At 64.5% G+C, this 26,783-nt stretch overlaps 1 protein-coding gene across 7 annotated transcripts; it reads left to right on the top strand.

Moving 5' to 3' along the window:
- Positions 1-4,061: 4,061 nt before the first annotated feature.
- On the top strand, positions 4,062-8,251 carry TMEM250 (transmembrane protein 250). 7 transcript variants are annotated; one of them, XM_032418957.1, is made up of 2 exons: positions 4,062-4,183; positions 5,969-8,251. In XM_032418957.1, exon 2 carries the CDS (start codon positions 6,019-6,021, stop codon positions 6,505-6,507), a length of 489 nt encoding a protein of 162 aa, XP_032274848.1. In that variant the 5' UTR covers positions 4,062-4,183; positions 5,969-6,018; the 3' UTR covers positions 6,508-8,251. The 7 variants fall into 7 exon arrangements, with proteins under 7 accessions (XP_032274848.1, XP_032274845.1, XP_032274846.1 ...); XM_032418954.1 differs by lacking the exon at positions 4,062-4,183 and adding an exon at positions 4,637-4,719; XM_032418955.1 differs by lacking the exon at positions 4,062-4,183 and adding an exon at positions 4,814-5,087.
- Positions 8,252-26,783: the final 18,532 nt, after the last annotated feature.

Raw genomic sequence — 26,783 nt, 5'->3', positions numbered from 1 at the left:
TGCTTCCCCAGCGCCCAGCCTGGTCCACTTCCCCGGGGCGACCTTTCCCCCGCAGCGCTGCCCACACAGGCCGTGTGCGTGGGGCTGGACTGAAGCCCGGGGGGCCAAGTGCCCACGGCCGTCCCCGGCGGCAGGGTCATCCTGGGTCCTGCTGCAAGCCAGGCCAAAGATATGGCAGGACACGCAGCTCGGGGGCGGAGGGGCGGGATGGGGGCCGGCGGGCAGAAGCCGCCCTGCTGCCCAGACCGAGTGCCCAGCTCAAGCCTGCCCTGGACTGGGAAAGACAGGAGAGAGCCGGCCAGCTGGGGCACAGTGAGGAGGGGAGGAGAGGCGGCACGAGGGGCCACATTCCTTCTCCGGAAGCAGGCCTGCTGAGAGAACAGAGGACCTGTCTCTCTGTCCCTCCTGCTCTGGTCCGCACCCCAGCCAGGGAACCAACATCCAAAGATGAATGCTTCCACCGGCATTCGGGCCAGCACGGCACAGAGACCCCGTCCAGGCCTGCCCCTGCCCACGGGGACCTGAGTAAGAGGCTGCGCCCCCCACACAGGTCGTGACCGACGTGCTCGGGAGACAGACGACAGGAAGTGCTCGGCGTGGCTGGTGCTCACCGCTCAGAGCTGTGCCGGTCACCTGCGGCTGCCCGACAGGCGGTCCCGGGACAGGACGGCTTAACAGAGTGACAGACGCGTGTGTTCGTTCACCAGGGCGGCCGTCACAGAGCACCAGAGACCCCGGCTCGAGCCGCGGAAGCGTACTCCGTCACCTCCCCGAGGCCGGCCATGCGCCTGAGATCCGGGTGTCGGCAGGGCTGGCTCCTCCGGAGGCCTCCCGCCTGCGCCTGCCGGCTTCCCCAGCGAGCGCCCGAGAGAGCGCAAGGTGGGGCTGCAGTGCACCCCGTGGCCTGGCCTGGGCATCACATGGCCACGTCTGCCACGCAGGCCAGCCGGGCCGGTATGCGCCGGGGGGCCGCCACCGGGGGGCTCCCTCAGCAACAGCGAGCAGCAGCGCCCGCTTCACACCTCGGGGCAAAGTCGAGGCCTGTGCGTTACCGGCACCACTTTACAGATGAGGAGACCGAGGTCCAGAGAGGTGGACGCCTTTGCCCACGGCTCGAAAGCAGTGGAGCCGAAGCTGCCCTGGGCGGGCGAGCCCTCGGCCTCACTGCCCCATTAATGCCAGCTCTCGTTTCCACGGTGACCAACCTCTGGGCGTGTCCAACGGGCCCTTGTGACCTACGGCAGGTGGTTTCTGCCCCGAGGAGAGGAGCACCCTCTGGGCTCACGGAGGTGGACGGGGGGACTCACAGCAGCAGCGGGAGATGCTGGGGGCTGTTAGCGGGGCACGCTGCCACCCCGAGGAGGCTGGAGCTGCGCAGCCAAAACCCCGCAGGGTCAGGGCCGCCGGTCAGACGAGTAGAGGTCGGCCAGAGCGCCAGACCCCACAGGGATGCCCGCAGGGCGTCGGGCGGAGGCGGCTCAGTGTGCGTGTCACCCAGCAGCCACCCGGGGGTGCTGGACTCGCCCCGGGGGTCGGAGTCAGGCCTGACAAGCAGCATTCTCTCCCCATCTGTGAAGTGGGGGCAAGGCTGCTTGCTGTCAGGTGGTTACGAGGATTCGAAACGACGTGTTCCACTCAGACCATGTGGTAACAGACCCCCGACCCTAATACTGAAAAACACCAATACTTTCCCTCGGTCACAGAGTCTGCAGGCCGGCATCCGGACATGGCCCACACAGGCTTCTCTGCTCAGTGCCGTCTGGGGTCTCGGCCCCAGCCCTGCGGCTCCCCCACCCACCTGCACTCCTGCTCTCACAGGGGCGATGCCCCTGGCCAGGCGCTCAGATGCGCGGGGCACTGGAGCACCCCCCAACGGCCTCTCCAAACGTGCGCCCCACAAGACCACCACACGCCCCACACGTGCTCCTCACAGAGACCCTGAGGGCCCTCCATGTAACACCCCACAGGTCACACACGTGGCTGCCCACATGCCCCTGGCACATGGCCCACGTAACCCCACATGACCCATATGTCCCCCTGCAATGAATCCCTCCATATGGCCTCCCTCAGTGCCCACAGTGTGGCCTGTACATGACCACCACATGTCAGCCACACGACTCCCACGTGGCCATCTTACTAACCCCCCATGTGCTACCCACATGCTTGCTCCATGGAGCCACCACAGACCCCTCCATATTTCCACTCTTACCTGCATTGCTACCACATGCCTGCCACGTGGCCCAAGGTGACCCCCACTGGACCCACGCGCGCCCCACAAGCCCCTCCATACTACCTCCCTTACATGCTTCCAGCGTGGCCCACACGTGACCACCACGTGATCACAAGAGACTCCTTTGCTCACAGGTCTGCTGCCTTTCCCAGACACTCGAAGGCTGTGCTCGAAGGCTCGGCCCCGGATCCCCCCGCATGGCCTCCCCACATGCCCACCACATGCACCTCGCCCACCTGTCACGTGGCCCCCCCCGTGGCCCAGTGTCTACCAGCTCAGTAGCTGGGTGCTGGGAGGGAGCATTAGGACATTGCGGTGGGAGGTGTCTTCTGATCTGGAGATGGCACTGGGTCCCCTGGGCCTCAGCACCTGGTCGCTAAGGCAGCCCGGAGCCAGGTGGCGGGAATTCCAGCCCATGCTGCGAGGTGACTGTGGGAGTGTGTATGAGGACCATGGAGACTGAGCCCCTCCGGGAGCTGGAGGGGGCTCGCTCAGGCCTCCGAACTGGGGCAAGCACACCCTCTGGAGTCCCTGTGATGAGGCCCCCCGCCCCCAGCACACACAACAGCAAACGTCAGTGTTACTGTGAGCTTGACATCATACTTCACCCCTGCCAAGGATGGGTGAGTTAAAACATGACCCGAAGGGTGACACTGCTCCTCCCCTTGTTTAAAGTGGGGAGCAGGGCCCAACAAACCTTAGAAAGGCCAAAGGGTAGAGGTTCTCAGGTTTGTGGGCCATTGGGTCTCTTCTCGGGAGGCCACTCCATTCTACCATGGTAGCTCGAGAGCAGCCCCAGACAACACGGGGAGCGGGCTGGGGGGCACGCTGATTTTAAGGCCCTGCCTTGAAGCTTCCAATGGACTCACCCTTGCTCCAGCCCTTCCTACCCGCAGAGCCGGTGGCCAGCTCCGCAGCAACGCCAACACCATCCCAGCAGGTGGCGCCCGGCCACTGCCCACCGCCCAGCTCCTGCGGGGAAGCCTGGGGAGGGGGCTACTCGGGAGGATGGACAGCAAGATTGGGATCCCCCCTGGACCCCCAAACGAGGACCTGCACACAAACACGGCACGTGTCGGAGGCTTCCCCTGGCCCCGCCACCAAGGCAGTCCCGAGGACACAGCCCCCTCCTCATGCTCAGGGCTCCTTTACCTGGTAGTGGTAAGGCTGCAGGTGTGTGGTTCTAGCGTCTTAACATAGCGAAGCAACACAACGTATCGGACCCTGTGGCCAGAAGCACAGTTCTGCGAAGCTTCTGGAGTTGTTTAAACACGTGTGTGTGTGGACGGGACCACAAAGAAGAAATAGGTCTTCCAGTGGCCGTGGTGAGAAAACTGAGCAGATGGAGGACATAGGTCTATAAAGGAATCTTTGCAGTCTGGGGAGGGAAGAGAGGTAGGGCTGAGAGCAAGCAGGATCCCCTCCACACACACTCAGGAAGGGTATGGGTGCCAGGGAAGGGTGGTACATGGTTGGACGCAGCTTTTCAGAGGAGGGGATAATTGGGGTCTTGAAGGCTGAGTAGGAGCTCGGCAGGCAGAGAAGGAGCAGAGGAACAGAATAAGTAAGTGTGAAGGGACAGGTCATGTATGAGAGCAAGGGACCTCCTCACAGAGCTAAGGAGGGGGCCTGTATGGGGTGTCCCAAGGGGGAGAGGGCTGGACGGGGGGCTGGAGAGGAAAACCACCACCCCAGGGCCAACTATGGAGCACGGAGCTACTGCAGACACCCAGCCTGCAAAAAAGGCTGCATTTTAAGAAATATTTCTTAAAATAGCCTCCTTTTCTCCCATCTTCTGCTGCCCCTTCACAGTTGCTCTGGACTTTTCAAAGCTCTCCTGCTCCTTCTGCATCCTGACCCTGCCAGATCCTCCTCCCCAGAGGGGCGGGAGCAGAAAAGCCAGGACCACACGAGCCAGGAGCCACGAAACAGGGATGGGGTGCGGGGAACCTGGTAAGGTTAGGGTGCGGCGGGCTGGGGGACCCGGGGTCAGGGCTGGGGAGGCGGCAGGCGGGCAGCGCGGAGGGACAGACTGGCGGCCAGCCTGGAGGAGGGCAGCGTCCCGGCGCCGGGCCGGGAAGGGTGCCTGAGCGGCTGGCCTCCAGCCTCCGGGCACAGAGCCGCATCTACGAGGGAGGGACCCGGAACCCAGTGTCTCCGCGATCCTGACACCCAGCCGGGCTGAAACACTTTAACAAGTCCGCACTGACTCCTCATTGTCCCGGGAAGGGGCAAGCCCAGGGCGCGGCGGCAGCAGTCGGCCGGCCCCCGCCTCCCCGGCGCCCCACCCCCCCGGGCCCCACAGGCGGCGGCAGCCCTGCGGGTCGCGGACACGTGAGGGCGCCGCGGCGCGTGCGCGGAGGGGGTGCCCGTGGTCCGCACGCGCAGGCCCACAACGTGCGCCTGCGCAAGGCAGACTGAGCTGCCGGCGGCGTACGCGGGACGAGGAGACGGGCGGCCGCGTTAAGGACCGCGCGCGCACGCAGCACGTAAGCACGCACGCCCTGGGGAAGTGTCGAGTTCCGGCTGCTCAGAGTCGGCTCCGAGCCGGGGGAAGGGAGGCGCTTTCCGTGTCGGCGCGGGCGGAGGGGCGGGAGGGAAGTCCTACGGTGGCCGCAGAGGGACGGCGCTACGGCTCCCACGCTGGGCCAAACGCTGCCGGCTGCCGGGCGCACGAGCCCCGGGCCCTTCGGGGCGGCCTCGGGCGGGGACCCGTGAGCGGCCGGGCCTCGCAGCCGCCGCGCCGTGGGCACCATGCGGCCGCCCTGCTCCTGGAGCCCCGTGTGCCGGGGGGGCCCGCAGGCCCGGCCGCCCGCACCGCCGGCCTCCCCCGGCGCCGGCGCGGAGAGGGCACCTGGTGAGCGGCAGGCGGCCCTGCCCCGGGGTGGCGGGCGGCCACCGTGTGCCCGGGCTCGCGGGGCCTTGCCGGTGCCCGCCGCCTGCCCGCCCCGGGAGCCCGCGGCGCGGACGCTGGGGGGGCCGTGCGCGGCGGCGGCGGGCGCAGGGCGGGCGGGACGCGACGGCAGGGAGCCATGCGGGGTCCTGCAGACGTGGCCCGGAGGTGCAGGCCGGACCGGGGCAAGCGCGCGGAGCCGCTCGGCGCTGTCAGACCAGGTTCTGCCCGAGCCTACCGGGAGGGCTGGACGCGCCCCGCCTCCGCCCCGGCGCCCCCGGGGTCCCCGCGGCACGCCCCTGGCCGAGGCCCGTGTGATGTGTCTCCAGAGCCCGTGATCCACTCGACTGCCCTGCTTTTACACATCCTGTACCTGCAGGGTTTCCCACCCGCGAGTTGTTTCTCTCACCAGAGAGCCACTGGGTGTTTCTCCTTGCCTGGCACCCAGTCTGTAGGCCTGTGATGGCATCTGCCTGCCAGGCGTGGTCACCAGCTTCCCCCAGCACCCGCGGGAGCCCAGCGCTGTGGGCGGCCCTGTTTGGCAGGGCGGGGATGGGAGGGTGAGCGAAGCTGCGGCAGGTCACTCCTAGGGAGCTACAGCGCCAGGGCTCAGGCTCAGCAGGTGACCCGGCACCCCGCTGTCTGGTCTGCAGCACTTGGCTCGCGGGATGCTGAAGGGAACTCCTCCATCTGTGGCCTGCGCCTTTGAAGCGTCCTCCGTCGTGCTTGTGGCAAGAGCAGCCCCCGGGCACGTGAGGAGTGGGAGCGGTTTCAGTGTGGCCGGGGGCTGGCTGATGTCCCAGAACGGGGGCACCTGCCACAGCTCCTCTCTCGCTTTCCTGCAGGCCGCCGCATCCCCCAGGGCTCAGCTGCTGGCTTCCAGGCCTAGGTGCCCATGACGCCTATGCTGACCACTGCCTGGACACCACTGCTGCCCCAAGCTAGCACCACCGCCCGGGCCCCAATGCCGGTCATGCCCATCCCGCGGCGGGTGCGCTCCTTCCACGGCCCGCACACCACCTGCCTGCACGCAGCCTGCGGGCCGGCGCGCACCTCCCGCCTGGCGCGCACCAAGTACAACAACTTCGACGTGTACGTGCGGGCGCGCTGGCTGTACGGCTTCATCCGCTTCCTGCTCTACTTCAGCTGCAGCCTGTTCACGGCCGCGCTGTGGGGCGCGCTGGCCGCGCTCTTCTGCCTGCAGTACGTGGGCGTGCGCGTCCTTCTGCGCTTCCAGCTGAAGCTGTCGGTGCTGCTGCTGCTGCTCGGCCGCCGGCGCGTGGACTTCCGCCTGCTCAACGAGCTGCTCATCTACGGCATCCGGGTGACGGTGCTGCTGGTGGGGGGCCTGGGCTGGTGCTTCATGGTCTTCGTGGACATGTGAGGGCCACCGCGGGCCTGGGCCCTGGGGTCTGTTCGTTGCGGCCCTGTTCTGTTCTCGAGGGGGTAGGTCGGGATTCTGCTCTTGCCAGCCCGTCTTGCGGATGGGTCTGCAGACCGTCCACCTCGGGCCGTGGGTCTGGGCGCGGGTGCTGAGACTGTTCTGCGAAGGGGACGCTGGCGCCCCCTCTGCTGCTAGTTTTCCTCTCCGACCCTCCGTGTGTTCATGTAGGTACAGCGCCTCACTGGCCACCTGCCCTCGCTTTTCCAGGCTGGCCAGGGTGAGGCCCGTTGGCCCCGTCTGCTCTTGGAGAGCCTCTGTGTCCCTCCTCCTGGCCAGCCACAGGGCCCCTGCCCCAGCCTTAGGGAAGTGCCAGGCTCACCTGGCCGATGGACCACACCGCCGCGAAGCTGATCACTGCCCTGGGCCACCCAAGTCCTGGCACGGCTCACGGGCCCTCCGTCTGCCCCCCTGAGTCCCAGGCCAGGCTTCAGGGCCATGTTGGTTTGCTTAGATGCAGTCGGGTGGGAGTCACGGGCAGCCTTGGCAGGTTCCCAGATCAGGGGCCAGCCCGGGGTGCAGGGCAGATCTGTTTTCCTCTGGGGCAGGCTTGTTGAAAACGTCAAGCTGGATGCCATAGTCTCTTCAAGTGTGGATTTGTGAGGAGGTACCTTAACTCCTCCTGGCTGGTGGGGGGGAGCGGAGCTTTGGCCTCTCTTCCTCTGAGGGATGGCTGGAATTGAAACGTGCATATTGGGAGCTGCCGGGCCACAGCCTCTGCGCGTGCGCCATGGAAACGTGAGCCAAGCTTCTGTTGAAAGAGCACCTCTTAGCGGTATGGGTGTGCACCGGGGTGGGCTGCCCCTGTGTTCCCGCCCTGGGGCTCTTGGAGCAACTGCGGAGTGACAGGCAGAACTGAATGTGGGGCTGGAAAGAGCAAAGAGCCTGTTGCTCCAGCCGGGGGCCAATGTCTTGCCCAGACCCTTTGCTTCTCTGTCAGAGGAGGAGAGGGTGGCCCGGTGGCTCAGTAGTCACCGTGGGTCTCCTCAGCAGGTGAGAAGCTGCTTTGAATAATTGTGCTGGGACAACAGGCATAGACCGGGGACAGGACATAGCCCCATCCTGGGGGTGACAGACCCCCACCTCATCCCAGGTTGTCCCCACCCCCACCCCCGGGCATGGGCAGTGGTCCCTATGACCCCGCGTGGCCAGGCAGTCCAGTGGCCAGGGGAGCTGTCGGAAGTTGGTGTCACGGGAAGAAGAACCCAAATCAGGTAGAAAAAGCAAAGAAAGCTTGGCTGTAAACCATGGTTTTTGATTTGTAGCCAGCTTCTATCCAGTGATTGTCGACTTGGGGACAGCGGGAAGGCTCCTTGGGCGAAGTTCTTTCTCGCGTTGAGTCTGTCCTAGTTCCCTGGACGGCAGGCGGGGAGCTGACCTGCGTGGATCCCCCTTCTCGCACCACAGAGAATCTTTTGCACTAAATCATGCTGTTTCCTAAAAGTTTTGTTCTGTGTTAATTCAGATTCCCCCAAAGCTCCCGTCACTGAGGTGGACACCTGTCCACGCCGTCAGGATGGCAGGAGGGGTCTGGCCGTGCCACCTTGAATGTCGTTGCGGCCACGTGAGGAACCGGCACGTTGAACACAAAGATGCTCGGTGTCTCGAGTGCCTGTTATATTCTTTATGAAATGAGCCACCTGCATTAAACTTATTTTTTTAACACGTTGATGGAGTGATTGCTTAAAGCTCAAAAACTTTATTCTCTCTCTAAGGGTCTAACTGACCAAAAATGCCACAGAAGGCATCTCTCCCAGGTAAAATTGGGAACGCTTTATTTATTTTTTTTTTAAGATTTTATTTATTTGACAGTGAGAGAGAGAGCACAAGCAGAGGGAGAGACAGAGGGAGGGGGAGAAGCAGACTCCCCGATGAGCAGGGAGCCTGACACGGGGCTCGATCCCAGGACCCTGGGATCATGACCTGAGTGAAGGCAGACCCTTAACCGACTGAGCCACCCAGGCGCCCCCAAATCGGGAACGCTTTAAAGCAGGCATCCGTGACGCCAGGGAAGGAGCGGACGTGCTGGGCTTCAGGGGGCCCACCTTGACCTTGCAGCCAGGGGCTCGGTCAGGACAGCAGGGACAGTGTGGCCACGCCGGCAGCGGGTCCTGGCGAGGTCCCCGGGGCCAGGAACTAGGTCACAGAACCGAGTGTACAGCGTGAGCTCCGTCTCAGGGGAAGATACGCGTGCGCGGAGAAGACACTGGCTGAAAACCAAAGTTTTGGTTCCTGTTGAACCGAACACACTTGGAAAAACAAGAGACACATTATTACTTAGTATCTTTATTTTGTAAAGGTCTCCGAGCTCCCGTGCGGGGACACTCCTGGTCCTCGCTGCTGATGGCGATGCCCCTGCACGCTGTCACGCTGGCCAGAAAGTGCCACGGAAGGGCAGACGGTCTGCCGTTTCTCGGACTTGGTGGAACCGGGTGTTTTCTCAGAAGAAAACAGTCCAAGTCGTTTTGGGGTTTAGCTTTTGGTGGCAGAGTTGGTAAAGTCCCCGAAGGCGGCGGAGGCAGCTCAGGAGGTGCAGTTCGTGCCACCAGGGGGGCACTGCCCGTCCTCGGGGCCGGGGTGAGCTCGGCGCACATGCCTCCAGGCATGGGTGGCAGTGGCCCAGCCGACTGTCCCGGGCGGTCCTCACCACGCCAGAGCCTCGAGGACGCCCGCCTCCCCGGCCGTTTCTTGTTTGAGGTGAGCGCGAGCCCTCCTCCAGTGGGTGGGCCTCCTGCCGGCTCCCACCTCCGGGGCTGAAGGAACCCCACGCCCCCCGTCTGCTGGTCCCCGTCTTCAAAGACAACATGCTGTGGGCCAAGCAGTGGGAGAGCAGGGGTGGGATCTGAGGTTGCAGTCGGACGCTGCCACCCAGAGAGGGGTCTTGGCCTCAGGGCATCACACGGGGGGTGGGGGGAGCGGGCATTCTGCTGAAATGTCTTATTTAGAGCAGAGTATTTGCTCATTATGGGCTCACGTCATCAGGGAAATGGAATGACCTACGGGCCTGGAGGCTTCCGTGTGCTGTGAGGAGGCAGGGGCTGGGGGTCTGGCCAGGACAAAACCCGGCCCGATCGCAGGTCCCAGGGCCGTGCTGGCAAATGCCAGGAGCTGGAGCTGGTTTAGGAAGCAGGGCTCATCCTTACAAAGCCGCCAGGCCCCAGTGGTTCCTGCTGCCTCCCTCCCCGCAAACGGCCCAGGCAGCCTTCAAGGCAGGGTTGGGGCAGGAAGTGACCTGGGACACCCGATGTGTCAGACCGAGGGAGCTGGGAGGGCAAGGAGGACCCCTGCTGCTCGTGCACGACCCAAGGTGGGTGAAGATGGGCCCAAGGGGGGCGGGAGGGAAAGAGGAAAGGGAAGAGAGTACCTGGAAGGTTCTGCAGGTGGTAGCAAGTGGGTGCTTGATTTGGGAGGTGGGGTGGGGAGCTGGGGGGGTGCCAGGAGGTCTCCTGGCCTGGCAGGAGGGTGGTCCAGTCAGGGTCCGGCTGGGTCAGAGGTCAGGGTCAAGACAGAAGAGGGCAGAGAGGGAGGGAGCGGGGGAGGAGGAAGGGGAGAAGCACTTCCCTTGAACAAAGAGGGGAGGCGCTGTGTCCCTGCGGGCAGAGCCAGGTGCTGGGGAGGCAGGAGGAAAAGCCTCAGCTGCCGCACCTATGCACTCTGAGGGCCTCCCACGGCCTGACCCCTCCGTGGCCAGCATGGAGGGTGTGAGGGGCTGTCCATGGGGAGGGAAATCAGCCAGCAGGGGGGCGATGGCGAGGAGGGGTGGTGCTTTGGGAACTTCCAGAAACCAGAAGCTTACTTGAGAAAGTCTGGCCGTGCAGGCCCCGGGCTGGGGTGGACGCGGCATCTCAGAAGATGCTCTGGTCCCACGGGCACTTCTGGCCGCCCCTGAGGAGGTCACACCTCGAGGGGCGGTCGGACCTCTGTGTCTTTCCCGGTCCCCCGTCCCCTCCCCCCGCAGTGGGGGCAGTCTGCCAAGGGGCCGTGGGGGAGGGGCACGCCCCCCCCCCCGATGATGGCTGGGCAGGTGCGCCCCAGCTCTGACCAGAGGGTGACCCCCAGTGCTACCGCAGAGGACAGGGCGGTCTGCTGGGGCCGGCTGCACAGATATTGATGGTCCCTGACCTTGAGAGGTCCCTGTGGCTTCCAGCGTGTGATTGGAGGAGGAAGCTAGCCGATGGCAGGCGCTCCGTGCTGATTCAGCCCTTTCTGGGCCTGAGCGAGCTTCCTTCCCTCCGCAGGGGCTAGTGCTTCTCCTTTCTCCCTCGCAGCTGCTGCTGGGAAAGGGCCTCTCTGGGCCAGCCCCTCTAGGACGGCCAGCGCCCCCGTCCCCTCGAGGCTGGCCTGCCGCTCTGCACCAGGCTGCACCCAGGAGCCCCTTTCCAGAAACCCCAGCAGGCTGGCCGCCTCCCTAACAGCTCGCAGAAGAGGGAGCGCCCCACCTCACCAGCATCCTTGCCCAGAGGGGACGGGGAGGAGGGGAGGAGCGCTGATTCAGCGGCTCATGGGCTGCGCCCCTCCCCCCGCCCCAGCGGGCAGCGTGCCCAGGCTTGCTGGCAGCTGTGTCACCCGGGGCCTCTCGCAAAGTGGCTGTGGCGCTCGCTATGTGGCCGCCCCTGCGCTGGTGCTGGGGGAGGGCCTGCAGGAGGGTGCGTGGTGAGCACGGCTACCTGCGCCCAGGACCGAAGCACGGCCTTATCCAAGAGAGGCCAGCACACCACTCCTGGCCACCAGCCCGGGAGCCCAGTCGGGCAGACCTCCTCCGCCTTTGGCCAGTTCAGCCGTGTCACCTGCCTCCCTGACCTGGGGCTGGACGCTGACCCTGAGCCCTGGGCTGGGGACGGGCTGCACTGGTGGGAGCAGCCTGGGCCCGAGCCGGGCGGGGCATGAGCCGGAACCTCCTAGGGCCCAGCGTGGGTTGGGTTGCCCTCTAACTGTGGTGGGAAAAGCCCAGAGTGACAGGTGGCTGGGGTAGGCGCTGAGGGCGGACCCGGGCCCAGGCAGGTGCTGCCTTGTGAAGTGGGCCCTTCCTCAGGGTGCCCATCGGCATGAGGCAAGCACCTGGGGAAGGGTGGGGAGCCCTGTGGGCCTGGACCCGAGGCGGGGAGTCTGGGAGGGCGGGAGAGAGGCCACCAGAAGGCGAGGGGAGGGCGACTAGGCTAGGTCGCTGGCTGGGGAGGTCCCTGTGGTTGAGCAGGGCAGGGCCTGGGGCACCCCACCCGAAAGTGGGCATCCCTCTAGAGGGGGCAGTCCTGCCCCAGCCTCCCCAGTCGGTCAGTGGGAGAGTGTCTTCAGACAAGAACCCCGAAGGCCTGTGTGCGTGCCTGAAAAGCGCACAGCCACCTCCCATCTGCTGCGTGTTGACCGCCATTCACTCCACAAGGAGGAGACTGGTGCTCCATTCTGCTTCCGGAGAATATTAATGGCTCATCCTGGCTGCAATGCCGCATGCATATTCATGCGGAAATCAATCAGTCTGGGCTGACGGTGATGTCACGGGAGAGGAGCAGTGAGGTGGCCTCCTAGGAGGCGTGTCCCTGCCACGGGGGTCGCTCCGGGTCACCTGGAGCCCAGGGGGCCCTTTCCTTCCAGGTGCACCCAGAAGACGTTGTGGCGCTTTTGCCGTGGATACCACTTTCTCGGATGGGCAGGGAGTGGTGCCCTTCCTGCCCTCACTGGGGTCCGTAGAAGGGAGACACAGTCCGGAGTCCTCCCAGGGAGCCCCCCACATGCAACCCGGGGCCCGCCCTGACCCCCGCGCCCCACTGGTGGGCATGTTTCTGCCCATGTGCCGACTCAGGTGAGCAGAGACGGTGGGTTTCCGGATCTTTGCAGCGGCCCAGCCGCACCCCTGTTCCCGTTGTCCTCCGGCCCCCAGGCTCTCCTCCTCCAGGACTGGAATGCTGCCCAGCCCCCGACCTGCCCTTCACCTTTCAGAGCCAACGGGGCCTCCATGCCCTGCCTGCCCACACAGGCAGGGGCAGCCCTCAGACGATATAAATCTGAGTTTTAAATGTGAATTCGTTATTTACAACAACATCCTGATTTAATGGTCACAGGAATTATTTATATGTTTTTCAGATTGTGCTTAGATCACCCCGTCTCTGTTCCCGGCTCCCTGGGTGCGGCACGAGGATCCTCCTGATGCCTCAGCCTGGGGCCGGTTCGGCCTGTGCTCGGCACCCCTCTGTGGCGCCCCTCAGGGCGGCTGCAGCCCCCTGTACCCGCCACCCCTCCTCCCGCCGAGCCGCTGGGGTGTGCATGTGCGGGCCTGCATGTGCGCTCACATGTGTGCATGATGCATGCGTGTTTTCCACCGCCCGAAGTTTCGAGTCCCGCCCCTGTTCACCCCGAGCGGGCAGGGCAGGGCGGACTGGTGCTGGCCCCGCCTCCCTGCCCCGCGGCTCCCTCTAGGCGCTCTCAGACAGGAGGGAGGGAAGCCCCCAGTGCCATTATCCCCGTGTTCCCGCCTCAGAAACACTCCGCTGGAGAGAGCCGAAGGGCATGCTTGCTCCGGTCGCCTTCCCTGCGTTTGGGTCAGGTGGTCACGGAGCTGATCGCGTGAAGGGCCTTGTTTCTTAGATGCTGCGCTGTGCGGGTGTTTGCTCCTCTCTAGGACCAGCTTTTCCTGCGAGACACGGGAGAGGAAGGCGAGAGCGGCCAGACTCACAGTCCGGAGTGGACAGAGCTGCTGGACACAGCTCTTCCCAGAAGGGGAAGGCAGCCCAGGGCCGGCGTTTCCTCCTGGCGAGAGCTGGGGGGGGGGCTCCCGACGTGCCCAGACTGCCCCAGGGGGCCAGAGCTCCAGGTGGCCCTCTCCAGGGGAAGGTGCTGGAAGCCAGGGGCCGAGGCTGCAGCCCTGCCTGGGGGAGGGGACATGCCTTCTGCCCTTTGTGCCTAGACCCGTTCCTGGTCTTGACCTCAGCGGCAGGTTGGCAGACCCTCTCTGGGGCGTGGCTCGCTCGCACACTTGTGGAGTGAGTGGGGGGGTGAAGGGGCTGTCCTATCTCAGGCCATCCCAGCGGCTCTGACGGAGCACCGCCCACGGGCCACGACCACAGCTCAGGGCGCTGCTAGTCCAGGATCCCGGTGACCACAGAGTCCGTGTCCGGCGAGACCGCTCCCCAGCTCACAGACGCGACTTCTCGCTGCGTCCTCGTGCGGCGGGAGCGGTGCGGGAGCCCCTGGGGTCCCTCTCCTGTGGCTCCGCCCCACGACCTCCTCCCCTCCCAAGGGCGTCCCAACACCTTCACCTTGGGCGGCGTTAGGTTTCAACACATGACTCTGGGGGGGACACACATTCTTTTTTTTTTTAAGATGTATTATTTGAGCGAGAGAGAGAGAGAGATGGCGTGCACGCAGGGTGAAGGGGCAGAGGGAGAGGGAGAGCGAGAATCTTAAGCACACTCTGCACTGAGCGTGGAGCCCGACGCGGGGCTCAATCCCATGATGCTGAGATCACGCCCTGAACCGAAGCTTAGCGGACTGAGCCACCCAGGCGCCTGAGGACACACATTCTGATGACAGCACGTTCCTTGTGCCCCGAGGGCCTGACACTTTCTGAAAGACTGTGTCCAGGGCCACTCAGCGCCCCGCAAGCTCAGCCTCATAGGCGGGACGTCTCCCTCCGGCAGTGTCCACGGGGATAGGTGCCTGCCCTTTGCTGACTTCTCCTGGGAAGGTAGCGTGCCACCCAGGAGCGGCCCTGGAGCGCTTGCCCTTGACTCGGCGGGGGTCCCCAGCCCTCCACCCCAGCCAGCGTGTGCCCGCTCTCACCTGTAGCTTGCGGGGGGCACAGATTGCCCCCCAGCTGCTGTGCCCACCCTGGCGTGACTGGCCAGGCTCTGCCGTCCCGCCTGGGAGGAGGTGGGGCACCCAGCCACCCACCCCTCAGCCTTTTCGGGAGCTTAACAGCTGCACAAAACGTTGGAGAGAAATTTAGGACAAAATAAGCAGAAGATCGGAGCATCCAATTTAAACTGAGGGGAGGCACACGGAAGCCGATGCGGTGCTGCCCTAATTCACTCGCACAGAGAACCACGGGTTCCGCAGCCGCTGCTGCGAAACCAAAATATTCACCCAGTTTCCTTCTGTGGAAGGGACCCAAGCTGGCCTCCGAGGACTCACAGATGTCCCCGGGCCGCAGGGCGCGGCCTCAGATGGCCCCGGGGCATGGCAGACCCCCTGGGGCTGCAGGGTCCCAGGCAGCCCTTGCTCTGGCCGCTGCACCTGCCCGCCAGCCCCCGCGGAGGCCCGGCCGGAGCTCACCTCTCGGCAGCACACAGCAGCGGGTCCCCAGCCCACTGCACGCTCCTCTCTCCAGCCCTGCCCTGCCCTGCCCGAGAACGGCTGGCCGGTCAGCTCTGCGGCCTTTGGGCTGGTGTTCCCGGCTACAGGAGGTGGTCCAGGGGAAACCTAGGCTGCCCTCGGAGAAGGGCTTTCCAGGGGTCTGGGGTCCAGGTGAGCAAGTCTTCATCTCCAGGGCAGCTCCCGCAGTCTCCCTAGCGGCTAAAGGAGGACCCACCCTCGGTGCAACCGCGGGGCCGAGGGTTGGTCTGCAAGCCAGTAAGTGGGAGGTGGGCGAGCCATGGACCCAGCACTGAGCTCCTGGCGCCCCTTCGAGCCCGGAGTGGGGTCTGTGTGCTGATGCTAACCAGGGAGGCCGCCCCTGCCAGGGTGGGCGCAGCTGCCCAGCCTGGCCACCACCTCTCAGGGCAGTTTAGGAGCCTCTGGCCGGGATTGCAGACATGTTCCAGTCACGAGAATTAACATCCTGATGATGAGCGGGCTCTGCCTGGGGTTTTGAAGGAGAGATGGGTTATATGACAAACAGCATTAAACCCCGAGGTCTGTTCGGCCCTTCAGCAAAATGCCCTGGGCAAATCCCTCCCCTGGGCGGCTTTGTACGTGGTCAAGGAGAGGTGTCCCGACCTGCTCACACACCTACCTGGAGCCAGGTGCGCTCCCGCCCAGGAGAAGCCCTGGCTGGGGTGGGGGCCCAGGGCCCTGCACCCTCCCGCACCTTCACTCTTCCTTCGCTCTTGCTGTGAGTCCGGTAGGGGCTCTCCCCCTGGTTCCCCTGGTGTGTCATTCGGAACGCAGGGTGGGCGCGACCTTGTTGGTTGCAGTCCCTGAGCTGCATTCCTGGGCTGCTGGCAGGTGAGGTCAGGGACGTGCAGGGGCGCAGTGCTGGGCGGCGCTGGCTTCCTGACCCTGCACTGCGGCCTGTGGGATCGAGGGATTGTCCCTGCTGATGCCCCCTGCATTGCATAGAGGTACCAGCCCCTTCACAAAGTGCTCTGGAATGTTCTGAGACACATTCCTGGAAGCCTGGCTTCCCAATGGTGTCGTAAGCACCTAGTTCCCTGCTTGAAGGTCCCGGGACCCAGCAGACACAGGGCTGTGGGGTGGGAGTTCGCTGGTGGGGCTGGGGCTCCAGCTGCCATGGGACTTGACCATTAGCACAAAGCCCAGGCCTGAGTTAAGGCCACACCTGGTGACCAAAAGACCCGCTCTGGCCCTTCCCCCAGGCTGACCGCCTCATTAGGCTAGCCCAAATCTGAGCCACCAGGTCCTCACCCAGAATTTCCCAGGACAAGAGACAGATGACAAGGATAATGGCCACGGCCAGCAGGGACTGGGGCTATGATCCACTCTGCAGCCCCAAGCACCACCCAGAGCAGACGGTTGGGTCCTCCAGGGGCTGGGGCTGTCCGTCCATCCGTCACTCTTGGCTTCCTTCCCTGGGGGAGCCCAGACTGTGGCCATCTAAGGGGACCCCATGGGCCACATGACCCACCCAGGCAGGGAAGGGGGACAGTGCACAGCCCTTTCGACTCCTCTTTGGAGGTGAGGTTGTTAGCAGGAGGGCCCTCCCCTGGACGGCCACATGGGGTGACGTCAGGAGCTTGCTCAGTTGGCCCTCCTACCAGCTCAGGGCCACCCTTCTCAATGACCAGCTGCAGGCCATGGCTCCCCCTCCTGCCTGCCCGAGCCCTGGAGTCTCACTCGGGTCACGGTCGGAGAGTAGAGCCCTGGGGCCCTCCTCTGTCCTGCCCCTCTGAGCAAGGCCTTTGCGGGACTGGGGACACAGAGCAGAGGACTCGGTTCTCCTGGGAGCCAGAATGGCAGTGGAGGGGAAGGGGGAGTGGGCTGTCCCACAGAACCTCCCAACCACCCCCGGCCCCAGGTTCCACGCCGTCTCCAGAGGCCCCGTCTCAGGGTCAGGCCATGCCTACCGTGGGCTCAGGAGCAGGGACACGGCTGGTGGGGGCTTGGAAGGGGTAAGCCCAGCACTATGTACAGCTCCTCTGAAGGGATGTGCCCATCAAGGGGCATGGCCACTGAGCACTGGGTCCCAGAGCAGTAGGGCTGAGCGGGGAGCCCACGGTGAGGGACGGCCCTCAGCCCACGGTGAGGGCACCTCGTACTCCCTCAGGAGGCCCTGATTTATGGGTAGCATTCAGCCCAACGGTACTACCTGTGTGTGGTTCGACCTGTGGGCACCCAGACCTCTAATGCGGTCTAGGGGTGAGTCCAGCCCGTCCCCAAGGGGAGGGTTCTGCTGGCGGACACACCTCGGCTCTCGTGCAGACCCCACCACCCCTGGCTGTCCCTTGAAAATGAAGGGTTTTTTTCTTACCGTGCCTCCAGACCACCAAGCTCCTGGTCTTCCTCACAAGACCAAACCCAGATTTGAATCTGTGGGGCCCAGCCGCCTGTAGGATGCCTGGCAGCAGGAGGAAGTTCCTGGCGAATGAGCTGTGGCCTGTATGTGTGGCCCCAGACCCAGGGTTCCTGCCCGGGACTGTGCTCCGTCCATCACGTCCCCCTATCCATCCCCGAGTGCTCTGGGTCCACGGCTGGCAGCCAGCCCTGGTCCTACAGTGGGGAAGGCAGGCCAGGCCGGGCCCCACGGTGCTCCCCATGGATCCCAGTGAGGACCAGCGCACCTCGGATCCTAACGTGCACCCTGGCTACCTGGGTGGATCCCCTCAGCAGGCCAGGGGCCTAGGGGTGGGCAGGGGAGGAAGGGCCGCAAGTGGGGGACAACCCAAAATAGCAGCGTGCCTCCAGAAGCCACTAAGTGCTTGGTGGAGGGGGGCAGTTCAACCTTGTGGCCAGATGCTGAGACGTCAAGGGAAGACCAGGGGCGGACCACTGGATTTGGGGCAGTGATGACCACCAGTGACAGGAGGGCCCTCCATCCCCATGCACTGACCCCTGGCCGCATCTGGTCTGACGCCTGGGGCCGTGTGACCCAAGCAGGAACTCCCCAGGGGTTCCTGTGGCCCACACAGGAGGCTTGATTCCCCCAAACTGTCCTCCTAGCTTCCTGTCTAAGGGAATGGGCATCACCAGCCTCCCACCTCGGTCCTTCTGGCTCCCCTCCTCGGGTCCTCACCCCCTCAGCCCTCCCTGGACTCCCAGGAGGGTCCCCAGCGGGTCTCCTGGAACCCAGCAACCAGGAGACCTCTTACTCTCGCGCACGGGGTCAGGAAGCTTGCCTGGCACAGAAGGCGCAGAATCCTGGCCCCGCTGACCAGCCCTGCCAGCGACCCCTTCCCTCCACACCTCCCACCTCCCACCTTCCCCTGCCCCACTGGGAGCCTGTCCCCCTCCACGTCCATTTAGCCTGGAGGGCCGCCTCCTCCACTTGTGTCTACACAGCATTTGGTGTTTTCTTGTGAAAATAGGCATCAGAGTTATGTCTTCAGTGCTTTTAAGGGCACAGCTCAGGGGCATCCTGCGCATCCACACTGCTGTGCAGCTGTCCCCAGACTGTGCTCCTCTTCCTGGAGTAAACAGTCCCCACTGAACTGGGACCCCCCCGCCCCCCCCCCCCCCCCCCTGCCCTGTCTCCAGAGGCTGACTCCTTAGATATTTCAGTAAGTCGGATCTGGACGCTACTACACTGCACGGGAAGACCACATTTGGTCCATCGAAGGACACTTGGCTTGTGTTCACCCCTTGGCCGTTGTGAATGGTGCCATGAACACGGGGCGCAAGTAAGTCTTTGAGAGCCTGCTCCCAATTTTGACTCACATCAGAAGCGGAACTGCTGGGTCACGTGTAATTCTGTTTAATTCTTGAAGAATCGCATACCTTTCTCCATGGTGGCCGCTCTGGCTGGTTTCCGGTTCCGACTGCCATCCTACTGTGTGAAGCACCTCATCGTGTGCGAAGCACTTTCTAGTCCATGGCATTCTGGGGGTTTAACCAACTGTGCCCCCGACTCAGACAGAAGGCCCAGGAGAGTGGCCCCGGCCCACCTTACTCTCCACCATGTCCCAGGGCCGAGCGCCGGGCCTGGCACACAGCCATGCTCAAGGACAACCAGGTCTCCCCACTCTCTGGGGGCAGGTGTGCGGCCTGCCCCCCCCCCCCCACAATGCGGACGGGCCTTGCCTGCCACCCTCCCAGGCTGCCTGCACTCTGGCTGGGCCTCTCTCAGCAAGTGTGTCTTCTCACCCTAGGGGCCAGATTAAACCATCTGCTGGAGTGTAGAAGTGCACCCCAGGAGGGGGCCCAATGCTGTGAGAGCCAGCTGGGGGGTCCCGATGGCTTCCCTGAGGACCTGAGTAGGCCACCTAAAGGATGAGCCAATCAGAGTTCACTTGCCAACACAGGGAGAGGGGGATCCCAGGCAGGGGATTGCAGGTGCAAAGGCCCTGTGGTCGTGGGCACAGACTGGCAGCCTGTGTGCTACAAGGAAAGCATGGGTGGGTGGGAGGAGGACGGAAACTGGGCAATGGGCAGAGGCCAGCTGCTCAGGCCTGGAGGGAATTCACTGGGCACAGAGCAAGGCCCCATCAGCCCTTCTCTCCATTTTGGCTGCCCCTCCCCCTCTTCCTCCATGCTTCTCATCCTTGGACACCTCCCGAGCCCCCAGCTCCAGTGTCTGCAGGACAACCAGACTCTCCATCAGAAACACAGAGGTTTGAAATCCCCCTCTCATACAGGGTCTTCATCGTCTGCAGGGGCGCATGGACTGGCCGGGGGGGGGGGGGGGGGCTCCGGCCTGAATCCCAGGACTTTACTGCCAGATTCACTGCAGAACACGCTCGGTCCCCATTCCAGTGTGGGCCGATGCCTCCTAATGCGGACCCCACACAGACAGGGTGATGGGTGCCTGGCAGGCAGAGCCGGGGGCTGCCGGAGCCGGTACGCCACGCTGGGCTTCTGAGAGCGCCGCGTGACACCCGAAGAGAGCCGCCAGTGACCGCGTGGGCCTCTGTGTCCCAGGCCCACGTAAGTGCCCTGCAGCCCGGCGTGTCCCCAGAGGGGGGTGGGGGCACCCCCCAGGGGTGGAGGGGCTGCCGATTCTCCAGAATAACCATGGTAAGAGGAGGAATGGCAGAGGGACCAGGGGGGCCTCTGATGGGCCAGGTGGGCCTGGCTCCAGGGAAGCTGGGGTGCTGGCCCCTTTGTTGGAGGGGCAGGGCCTGCCAGCACCTTCCATTGTTCTTCCCCTCCTGCAGGAGTGCACACAATGCTGCCCCGTGGGCAGGCCCCCAGTGTCCAGGAGCCGGGCCAGGAACAAAAGTGAGGTAGTTTCCTGGGGAGGGGTGTGGGCTGTGTTCAAGGTTGGCTGCTGCCGCCCAGACAGGAGCCCAGACAGGAGCCAGGGCCCGACGTCCTGAGCTGGGCAGTGGCTGGAGGGGAGCCAGGGCCCCGGGGCCGATGGCCCCTGGGGGTCCCTGCCCGGTGTCCTGTGCCTTGTTGAGTCTGGGACAGGCGGGGCTGGGTAGGGAGAGAGGGGCAGGGTGCTAGGACCAGGCCCACAGAAATCCCAGATGTGGAGAAATGTTACAGAGGAGATATTAGCCGGACAGAAAGAATGCCTTGTTTGTGCTCATGATACTTACTGGAACACCCTATTCCTCTTACACCGCATAGACGAGATATTTACCAAGTTCCCTGGTCAGTGTTCCGTAAGAGGCTGACCCTAGCCTCCCTCGGTGGAGGACGCGCACTCTGGAGAGCTCCTTTTCTTTCCATTCTGTTCTCACTTTCACTTCACTTCACCCTTTGGTGTCCCCGAGATCCATTCTTCGACTTCGGGAGACGAGAATCCTGCAACACTGCGGCCCTGGGCGGCCATGAGGTGTGGCCGGCTCTTACTCCCTCCGTCCTGTGGACTCCGGCTGCCCCCGAAGCCTCAGCAGTGGCACCCTGGGCTCCTGGGCAGAAGCCCTGGAGGCCACAGGATCCGGTTGGACCGTTTGCTGGCCTCAATTTGAATCTGAAACCGGGGATGGGGTGGGCCAAACCCAACTGCTCAAAGTGGGGGCGGGACCTGGACTGCAAGTCTGGGGGTTGGGGTGCGTGGCCGGTTGCAGCCCCCGCTTAGCTCCATGCGGCAGGGCTGCTCCCCGAGTCTGGGGGCCCTCCTCAAGCCCTGGCTGTGAGGGGACGGCCCGAGCGCCCGGGCGTTCAGCACCCCCCGCGCTGCCTGGCTGGAGCAGGGCAGGATCACAACAAAGGGGTCCTTTGTGGGCCGCTGACGTGTGGCCGCAAACAGGCGGCCAGGGCCTCTCCCAGAGCTTCCCGGGGGGGCGGGGGCTGGAATGGAGCCTCACCATTTTTCTGGCAGCTACCCCGGTCTCGGGGTTGGGGTCTTCCCTGACTTAAGCCTTTGCTGGGAACGCGGGCGCTCGGGGCGATGGCAGGAAAACCCTCCACGGGCCGGGCCGCTGCCCATTAGAGCTGAGGAAGAGCCCACCTGGGGCAGCTTCCGAGGGAGGGTTAGGGACCCACCGTCAGGCGTTTACTTTGGCCCCGTGAACTTCTCTTTGGCAGATGAAAGAGGCTTCCTCCCGAGAGTGCAAACGCCACGGTGCCAAAGGCTTTTCGGTGGCCTTGCTTCTGTGCTGACGGACAGGAGTGGAACAAGGGGGGCAGACACCCTCCCTTCGCTCTCCCTGCACAGGCCTGGCCCAGGCGCCCAGGTGCAAGGACGCACTGTGGGCGGCCGGCTCCCACTCGGCTCACCTCCTGGGGAAGCCATTTACGGGGCTGGAGTCTGTTCTCACGCCAGCAGACCCGGCCAAGGGTCCGACCCTGGGGTCCTCAGCCTACTGCTTCCCCACCTGCTGACTGGAGACTCTGGACACTCGGGCAGGAGGGAGGCACCGAGACTCAGGCAGGTGGACAGGGGCTCCGGCCCCTCATCAGCAAGGGTGGAGCACCCCTCGGGCTCCCACACACTGCAGATGTCTATGGTCAGCTGACCTGTACCAGGCACCCCACTGGGCCAGGGGTAGGGTGGTGAACAATACGGGGAGCCAGTACCCATGGGGGCGGGGGGAGAAGGGGGCTGTGAGTGTCAGAGGGGATTAGCACCAGGGTTGGGCCAGGGAGTCTGCGGGCAATGGCCCATCTGGCTCTGTTTTATGGGAGGGTAGGGAAGGCCCAGGCTCCAGGGATGACTGGGCAGAGACCCAAAGGAAGTGAGTCGTCTCAAAGACATGGTGAGAGGGGGAGAAGGTATGGGTAGTGGGAACAGCAGGTGCAAAGTCCCTAGGGCCGAGTTGGGGTGCTGGAGCTGCACAGGGGCCAAGTAGGGGTGAGTGTGGGGTGGGGACCCAGGTCTTGGCTGTTGCAAAGACTTGGGCTCAAGTTCTGTGTGGGAGATGGGGGGCACTGAGGGATCTGAGCAGAGGCGGGCTGTGATCTGACATGTTCAGAGGCATCTCTGTACTCCTATGTGGTACAAGACCCGGACAGAGGCAACGGGGTGGGGGGAGACGGCGGAGCCCAGCTTTGGGGCTGCTGCAGTAACTGGAGGAGAAGGGGATTGGACCGGGAGGGTAGCAGAGAGATAGTGGGTGTGAGAAAGGGTCAGCTGTATGGTGGAGCTGTGGGCCTGGGGCACAGGCTGGACCCGGGATGTGAGAAAGGTGACGTATAAGGAGGTGTTTGGCCTGAGCTGCCCAAAGGGTGAGGGGCCGTTTGCCAAAGCAGAGGAGGCAGGGGGAGCAGGAGTGGGGCATGGGGAGGGGCTCTGTCCGGCCACGGCACAGAGATGGCCATCAGCCACCCAAGAAGGAGCAGTTGAGGAGGCAGCTGGCTGAGTGAGTCTTGGCTGTGTTTGATGGGCCTTAATCCTTCTTCGAGACAAGCCTAGGATGGAGGAGCTCAGTGTCTTCCAGAACAGATGCAGCAGAGCATGAAGACCTGACCCCCAAAACCCCTCATGGAGGAAGCCTGGGAAAGAACCGTGGAGGAAGCAGAGTTTGGGGTGTGTGTGGCCAGGGGAGCCCTGGGAGGAGAAAGGTGCTCCCCCAGATCCCTCCTCGATGGATGGCCAGCCCCGGGTAGTCAGCTTTCCACTCAGCCACCTGCAGGACTGCCAAAGGCTTGCAGCATCCAGGGGAGAACAGACAGGTAGCCAGGCATTGGCTCTCTGCCTTGGTCCCAGGTGCACCCGGGCCCCTACTCCTGAGACCCCACCTCGGTGGCTAATCCGTTTGCAGATGTATCTCTTGTGACTTCCCTCTTCCCCCCAGCCCGACGCTCTCTGGATCAGCTATAGGACCAGATGCCAGGCCGGGCCTTCCTGAGCTGAGACGACCCTCATTGGAATCACAGAGGGGCTGCAGCACTAATCAGATCCCTCAAGAGGGGACTGTGGCCACCCCGTCCCCCTATCAGCCAGCACCAGGCTGACAGTGCGCAACGTCTAACTCACAATGCTCAAAGCGGAGGCAGGAGGTGCACGGGCCCACACCCTGGGTGCCTGCTGGGAGCCCTGGCTGAGTGAGCTCCAGGCTGCACTTTCTTCCAGAGCCGCATTATTCTCATTAGCAAAACAGGAGTAGAGAGAGAGCTAACCTCACAGGATTGTCGCAGCGTAAAGTTAGACAGTGCGTCCAGAGCGCGCCCGGGACACGCAGCCCAGGCCTGGAAGTGAGTTAGCGGGCGAAAGCATTAGCATTTAAAATGTGCACATGCAGTAGACTCACACCCAGACACACGGAAACTGCACCAAATCCTGCTAGTTACCCTTGGGGAATAGGTTTCTGGTTATCTGTTGCCTTTTAAAACTCCTCAATGTTTTCCAAATGTCCTCCATTAAAGAAGAAAGACTTCCTTTGATGTTTAGAAAACAAAGTGATGGAAACAATCAGAAGGTGCAAACTGTGAACCGGCTCCCCAGGTGAGCAGGCTCCCCGAAGGAGTGCACGCAGACAGAGGCCACCACGCCCAGTCTTCACCGCCTGCTGGGGGGCGGTCACACCTCCAGACCCTCTGTGGGTCCTCATCCACGCAGTGACCCTAGGGCTGCCACGAGAGGACCTCGGGGCCTAGTGGAGGGCTTCTGGGGCCTCATCCTGGGATGGAAGGGCCCAGAGACTAGTCTGTCCCTGCTCACCATGTCATCTGTAGAAGCCCCGATTCCCAGGGCGCTGGTCGGTGGGGTGTTTGCACTGCCAAGATGGCCCATAGTACTTAGGAGCCCGCGGGAATCCCAAGCCTTCGGGCTGAGCTGGAGGCACCCAGCCCTTGGCCCCCACCTGTCCCAGAGCCTTCTGCAGGCAGCACTTGGGTCGGTGCTGGAGGTTTACCTTAGTCTCCCTCACCTTGCACCTCCTGAACCATGTGACCACATGCCAAACCACATGACTGTGTCTCTAGTGCGTAGAGGCCCCCTGGACAAGTCAGACTGCCCCATGGGCTTGGAAGAGGCAGCAGCCTGGACTGGTCTGGGGCTGAGGGAACTAGGACCCTGTTTAGGTCTGAGTGGGGGTCTGGGGGTGTCATACCCATCCTCCCAGAGGGCAAGACAGGAGTGAGCTGGTGGGAGGATGTTTTCTGTGCAGACCCACAAGTTGGGGTTGGGGGTTAGTCTATGATCAAGGTGAAGGACCTAGCTTGAGGTTGGGGACAGAAGTACTTGGACCAGCTTCTGACCATTGCCCTACGAATGACCTTGGCTAAAAGTCTGGCAGGGCTTTAGCCCTAGCCTCTGACTCCCAAGGGGTCCAGAACATTCTCTGGGGAATGAGTGGGCATCTTGTTCTTCACATTAATCCCCTCCTCCTGGTGACCCCATGCTCAAGATCACTGTTCTGGTACCACCCCCGTTTTCCCATGAGGACCCTTGTGGGAGGGAGGGAGCCACGCTTCCCCTCGTCCGGGAGGACCACTGTGGCCTGTCCTGACCCCAGACCCCAGATTAGGGTGGGGGCACCTGAGAAGGGGGCGTTTGTGGGTCCCTTCGGGTGCGTGGCCTGTTTTACTTAAAGGCGCACCTCTGTCCACAGGAGCGTAGCCTCGGACAAACCTGAAGCCGCAGGGGTGGGAGGGGAGGGGCGGCGGGTGAGAATGAATCACAATAACGCGCCAGTGTGCCCGGATCACGCCAGGCCTGAAAGCGGCCCCGGCCAAGTTCCCGGCCCGAGCAGGAGGCCCCGGTGGCCGGCGTCGGGCTCGCCCAACGGTGCTCCCGCACCCCCGCTTTCCTTGCACGCCCTCCCGCCCGCAGTCCCACTTGGCGCCGCCTCGCGGAGGCTGCTCGGTGCAAGCTCGGCCGCCGCGGGGAGGGGGCGCTCCAGGGCCCGGGGCTCCCGGGCTGCGCGGCTCCGTACGGGGGCCGGAGGGCGGGGGAGGGTGTGGGTCCGGCGCGGCCCCGTGTCCGGCGCAGGGCGGGACGCTGGGGGGGGAGGGGGCGGAAGGGGGGAAGGCTGCGCGGAGGGGCCGAGGAGCGCCGCCCCCCCCCGCCCCAACCCCCCGGGCCGCCCCGCGCCCCCTTCCCCCCTCGGGCGCCTCCCCCCGCGCGCCCCGGCTCCCACCTGGCGGCGGGGCGGCGCGCCCCAGGGCGGCGAGTGCGCGCGCGCGGCCGGCGCGCTGTCCCTTTAAACGGCCCGCGGCGCCTCCCCGCGCCCCGCCCGCCGCGGTGCGGCCGGTGCTGGGCGAGGCCGGAGAAAGTCCATGTGAGCCGGAGCGCGGGGACGCGAGACTTCCTGCCGCCGCAGGCCGGACCGGGCCGGGCGCCCGCAGGTACGCCCAACTTGGCGCCGCGGGCCGGGTGGCCGCCGCCGCACTTCCCGCAAACTCCGCGGCGCGCCCGGCCGCCTCCCTGCCGCAGTGCCCGCCGGCCGCCCGCAGCCCAAGTTCGCGCGGCGCGCCCTCCCGGCCGGGGAGGCGGCGGGGCCGGGCCTGGGGAGGCGCCGACCCGCCCGCGCCCGCGCCGCCCCGAGCGGGGCTGCGAGCGGGGCCCCGGGCGCCTCCCTGTCCCCCTCCCGGCCGGCGGGCGCGGGGCCCCGCTCGGGACGCCCGGCCTCCGCCCGAGCGCGCCGACCCGGCCCGGCCCTCCCGGAGCGGGGAGGCCCGGGCCAGGGTCCGAGGCCGGCCGCGCAGCTGCGCATCCGCCGGGCCGGCGTCTCTCCCTCCTGGGCCCGGTGGGCCCCTTTCCGGGGCGCCCCTGCGCCCCTGGCCCTCCCTCGTGCGGACCCCAACCTGGGGAGGACCTGGGGGCCGGCTGCCTCGGGAGGGGGCTCGCACCTGTCAGCCGCTGCTCTGACCCTGCGGACCTGAGGTCTTGTTGCTCAAGCCCCTTATCTGAGGACCTCGGAGGTGACCTCTGAGCCCGCTGCCCACGCCCATGACCCGGGCAGACGACCCCCGGCTCTTCGGAAGTCTGCCGCGTTGGTGTATGTGTGTGTGTGGGGGGTCATGAGGTCAGAGTTCACCTCCGGGTCCCCTCTTCCGGGCCCCCTCTTCCGGGCTTCTCAGAAGTTTGGTCTTGGGGCTGGTGATTGCCAGTTCTCTCCTGACGCCCTTTAATTAAACCGGTGGATTTGCAGGTGGTAGGTCCCGGGAGCTGTGGCCCTTATAGGGACATTCCCACTGCTCCCATCCTCCTCCCCCTTGTCCTGGGGGCCTCCGAATCGGAGATGTTGTGGCCACATGGGCAGTTGGGCTTCTTCTTTCTAGGGGTAATTCTTGGGACTCCCCGAGCACCCAGCTGTGTGTCCCTTGGCGGCATGTTCTAGTTGAGCCCATCCTGTGGGGTGGGGGGCTGGGCGGGGGGTGGGAGGCTGGGCGGGGGGTGGGCACTGGAGGTTGGAAAGCCGGGGTCCTTCCTGCCCTCGGTGTGCTCACCATCCAGTACCTGAGCAGTCCGCAAGCACTCCACTGTGCCCGCCCCTCTCCCAGCAGAGGGGGCAGAGGCCCAGGCCCATGGCCCTCCTGCTTCCTGTGCCCGCCGCAGGCCC

This window comes from Phoca vitulina, unplaced genomic scaffold (assembly GCF_004348235.1).
Source record: "Phoca vitulina isolate PV1807 unplaced genomic scaffold, GSC_HSeal_1.0 scaffold21, whole genome shotgun sequence".
NCBI classification, from domain to species: Eukaryota; Metazoa; Chordata; class Mammalia; order Carnivora; family Phocidae; genus Phoca; species Phoca vitulina.
Note: the sequence above shows the minus strand (reverse complement) of the source record. Positions and strands in the feature narration are given on the sequence as shown.